The sequence below is a fragment of the Nicotiana tabacum genome, chromosome 10 (genome assembly GCF_000715075.1).
Source record: "Nicotiana tabacum cultivar K326 chromosome 10, ASM71507v2, whole genome shotgun sequence".
Classification (NCBI taxonomy): Eukaryota; Viridiplantae; Streptophyta; class Magnoliopsida; order Solanales; family Solanaceae; genus Nicotiana; species Nicotiana tabacum.
Genome location: NC_134089.1, coordinates 165210274 through 165214461, shown reverse-complemented (window position 1 = coordinate 165214461; position 4188 = coordinate 165210274). Strand labels below are relative to the sequence as shown.

The window sequence follows — 4188 nt, the reverse complement described above, 5'->3', positions numbered from 1 at the left end:
ATGTACCTGTCATGCTATTTGGCTAAGGAGATTATTAAAGGAGCTCAATTGCCACAAATGGAAGCTACATAGATTTGTATTGATAACAAATCTACACAAGCACTTGCCAAGAATCCGGTGTATCACGATCGAAGCAAGCATATAGATACAAGGTATCACTTCATCAGAGAGTGAGTTGCCAAGAAGGAAGTCGAGCTCAAATATGTGAAGTCTCATGATCAAGTTGCAGACATTTTTACAAAGCCACTCAAGTTTGAAGATTTTCAAAGATTGAGAACAAGACTTGGACTGCAGAAGAAAACTCAAAATTAAGGGAGAGATTTGTGGGGTCCATACCTCACCTACTAAATAAAGAAAAATGTGGAGAAGACAAAATAGGCAGCTGGAAAATTTGCAAAAGTTTGGGCGGCTGGACTTTGCAAATTATTGAACCAATCAGATTGGTTGGGTAGGTAAAAATTGTGCCTATAAAAGGAGCTATCTGTTCCTCATTGAAGACACACCAAAATAAAGAGAGAAGCAACATATAGTTAGTGAGAGTAATCCACAGATTATTGTCTGTGAGATAATTAGTGAGCGGTAGTAATATTGTAGTGAAGTGTGTTAAATAAAGAGTGTTATTTCTTTCAAAGTTGTAGTAGTTTCTTGACACTACTAAGTTGCAATATTATAATGATAATATTGCTCCACTCGGGTATTGTATTTTACCCCGCTAAAATATTTGGTGTCATTGTTACTCTCTTGTGTTATTATTATTTGTTGTGAATATTATTCCTGGGCGGGATTATTTATTTTATCCCAACAGCTACCACGCGAAAAATACCGGAACAATACTAAAATGTTACACACAAAAGGTCGGGAAACCCACACAAAACTATAAACCAAAATGGGTCATAAAGCAAAGCAATAATGAATAGTGAAGCCAAAAACAGTGATGGCATCAAGATACGGGAGAAGGTCTGAAAATGGTTAGCCCGGGACAGTACTCTAACAACGATGAGCACCGAAATAGCAGTGCTAAAGAAACAAGGAAAACGGCCGCCAATAACTTTTCCAGCAAGATTCCGACAAAAATCCCAACCTTTTCTTGTTTATCTTCCATTAGATCTAGCAAATAGAAGTAGATAAAATACAAATGAAGTTAAAGAAAGCCAAAGCTCGCCGGAGAGATGTTTCCAGCCAAATCTGAGGTCGCCGATACATTGTCAATCGACAGTGTTTTTATCCACAAAAACGAGTGAAAAGTGAAAGATAGGGGAGTAGCCATGATTGGTCGACCAGACCCACCAGTGGTCAAATCTGGTCGACCGGCGAGGAGGGCTGGCAGGCATCTCTCAAAGAGAGAGAGAGAAAGAGAGACATGGAGCTCCTGTTTGGTGTGTGTGTGGGGGGGGGGGGGGGGGAGCAGGGATGGGCGGTGACATAATGCGTTTGAACTTAAAAATGTACTATTATTTTTTGGCGCAAGTTAAATCTAAAACAATGGGCGAATATCCGAATATACACGTAATGTCTGCACAACTACATCAACCACTGCCTCTCAACTTCCAACTTCAAATTATATTATAGCCTTCACTACAAGTTATTTTTATTATTCGATACATTTTTATCTGGTTTTAAGAATAATATATGCATGCATCGGATATCTGAATGACTGATTCTATGTCAAAAGTTTCAATGGCCAATTTCAATGGTTCTGACTTCTTTTATATTTATTTTTGTAATGAGCGGAATAACTGAACCTCAATAATTAACTTTGGCCAATATGTGATTTATCTTGTTCTTAGTTGTAGTGAAACTTTGATTTTATTTGGCGAGAAAATTTTTCGCCCAAAGATCAAAGTTAAAAGTTTTAGGCATTTTTTGAGTATGTTTAACTTCCGAAATTCATGTCCATCCAAAAAACAAAAAGATTGATCCTACTAGATTTTAGTTTTTTTTGAAGAAAAATTACATGTTATTCGATATTTACACCAAATTAACATACTTTATCATGATCAAATAATAATTTGAGGTGAAAATACATATTAGCCATAGTTAAATAAAAAAAATGCAGAAGATACCTATCATGTTATTAGTGATTTGGTGTACAAAAGTTTTTATCATTTTACTTTGGTGGAATGGTGTTTTAGTTCTCCACATAAACTTATACCAAATCTTGTGGAACTATTCTTTTTGTTTTTTGTTTTTTGGATCACCATATCTTGTCGAGTTTATTGGAGTCAGTTCATTTATTTAAAGTTTTGATGTGTACTGTCCCATAAAGCTAATTTCAATCAAACTAAACTTTTCGCCTTTTCTCTTTAGTGGAGAATCATTTTGAATTTGTCCCATGCACTCCACACAAAAAAATGCTTCTGTTTCTTTATACTCTTTACATCAAACTTTTAGACATAGAATTATACACATAGATAAGGAGAACAAAAAAGTGCTATAGTTCAAAACTTTTCATTGCTGCATTTTAGCTTTTCTCTTCTACATCCAAATCAAAATTGGAGAAAATACCAAAAAAAAAAAAAAAAAAACTACTCCTAATATAGCTGTTTCTCATATGTATAAGTATTCCCGAGTATATATAGATTTTATGTACTTATGATCTATATATATTATTAATTAATTTATTCAATTTAATTAAATGGCCAGAATTCCAGTTGCAAAGATTTGGCCATTTCCACAAGGGGAGCTCGCAACATCAGCAGATCTTGCAATTTCTGAACTACACTTCTCTTTGTGTTCATCAATTGCTATTTGTCTGTACCGACACTCTGTGCTACAAAATGCTTTCTCTCCCCTGAAAAATTATTAACAAATAAACATTAGTACACTTACGTTAAAGAGTTTTAACTTTTACACGCTAAATTAATTATATGTAATTATATAAGATAAGTGAAATTCGGTAATTTTAAAAAATAACACAAGTAACCTATTAGTTAGAGCGTAGATCGATGATTTAAACTCTATAAGTATTTTTAACTTTCTTAAACTTAATTCATTGTGTTTTTAAAATTATGATTTCAATCAACTATTTGTTGCAGTAATTTCAGTAAATTTTTACACATAAATTTATACTGGGTTCAAATGAACTCGATACATATCCACCTCTGCTATTAGTACGTGTGTAATTATACTAATAGTGTAAATATTCGTTAAGAGTGTGTATAAGTTAAATTATTAAATACGAGATAAAGGAAAATTAAACCAAAAAAAAATAAAATTGGAACTTGAGAACGTACCTATACATGTATATGTCTTTTCCGTGTAGCTTTTTTTGACACAAATGACATGAACTGAGAAAATCGGAATCTGGACCCGCCGGAAAATCCCCTAATCTCGCCGGAGATATGTCAAAAACGCTCGGACGATTACATTTTCTGGCCTGAACCGCCGTTCCACCGCCGTATACCTTAGTGTAAGATTTGTTACCTGGTGCACGACAAGTAACAATTGTATATTCTTCAAAACTATCCATTTCTGTTTCGTCAAATTCCGCTTTATATAAAGCTGAATTTTTGGTTGAATTCACTGGAATAGGAAGTGTCCTATTTGAATTCCGGTTGTAAACAACGGCTTTGTTCGCCGGAGTTTCGCCGTATTTTCCACCGGATTTTTCTAGTGCAGCCACAATAGCTAATCCAACTCCACCAAAATCAAAGCTTTTTAAGCCTCTTGGTGATTGAATTTTGAAATCTAGTGGACTTCTTGGGCTAGTGGCACCTTCCATTATCCCCTTCCGGCTACCAGAAAATGCTACTCCGGTGAGTTTTCCGATCACCGGCGTTGATCTTTTTCCTATCATGATTTATAGTTCAAAAGATTTTCAAGGCTGTATTTGTAAGAAATGAAGCTGTTTTTGCCTAAGGCTTAAGGCTTGAGTCTTTGCAAAGCTCTTTATAGAATGGCTCTTTATACAAATGGTGTAGTTTTGCAATATGATGGAGTTGTTAGATATAGCCCATGGTTTAGTTTGGTAGGGTATCATAGAGAGATGATTGACACAATAAAAAAATAAAAAATCAAGTGAGATAATTGAGTCACTTTATTCTATTTACTCCCTTCAGTCTACTTTAATTAATTTTTTTGGCTAGTTTTGCCCATGTTATCTTTTTTCGTTTTCTTTCCGTCTTCCAAAACTGAGTATTTATTGAAAACAACCTTTCTGCCCCATCAGAATAGGATAAGATTTCTAAC

General features: G+C 34.5%; 1 protein-coding gene across 1 annotated transcript; it reads right to left on the bottom strand.

Moving 5' to 3' along the window:
• Positions 1-2432: 2432 nt before the first annotated feature.
• On the bottom strand, positions 2433-3926 carry LOC107815681 (FCS-Like Zinc finger 13). The gene is made up of 2 exons (XM_016641301.2): positions 3234-3926; positions 2433-2791 (listed from the first exon to the last, which is right to left on the bottom strand). The coding sequence occupies exons 1-2, from the start codon at positions 3794-3796 to the stop codon at positions 2632-2634; spliced, it is 723 nt and encodes a 240-aa protein (XP_016496787.1). The 5' UTR covers positions 3797-3926; the 3' UTR covers positions 2433-2631.
• Between the last annotated feature and the right edge of the window lie 262 nt (positions 3927-4188).

Excerpts from the sequence above, each read along its gene's own strand:
- LOC107815681 (XM_016641301.2), bottom strand. The coding sequence starts at position 3,796 with ATGATAGGAAAAAGATCAACGCCGGTGATCGGAAAACTCACCGGAGTA. Across the intron at positions 2,792-3,233 it reads AAAGACATATACATGTATAG|GGGAGAGAAAGCATTTTGTA; the intron begins GTACGTTCTCAA and ends ATAATTTTTCAG.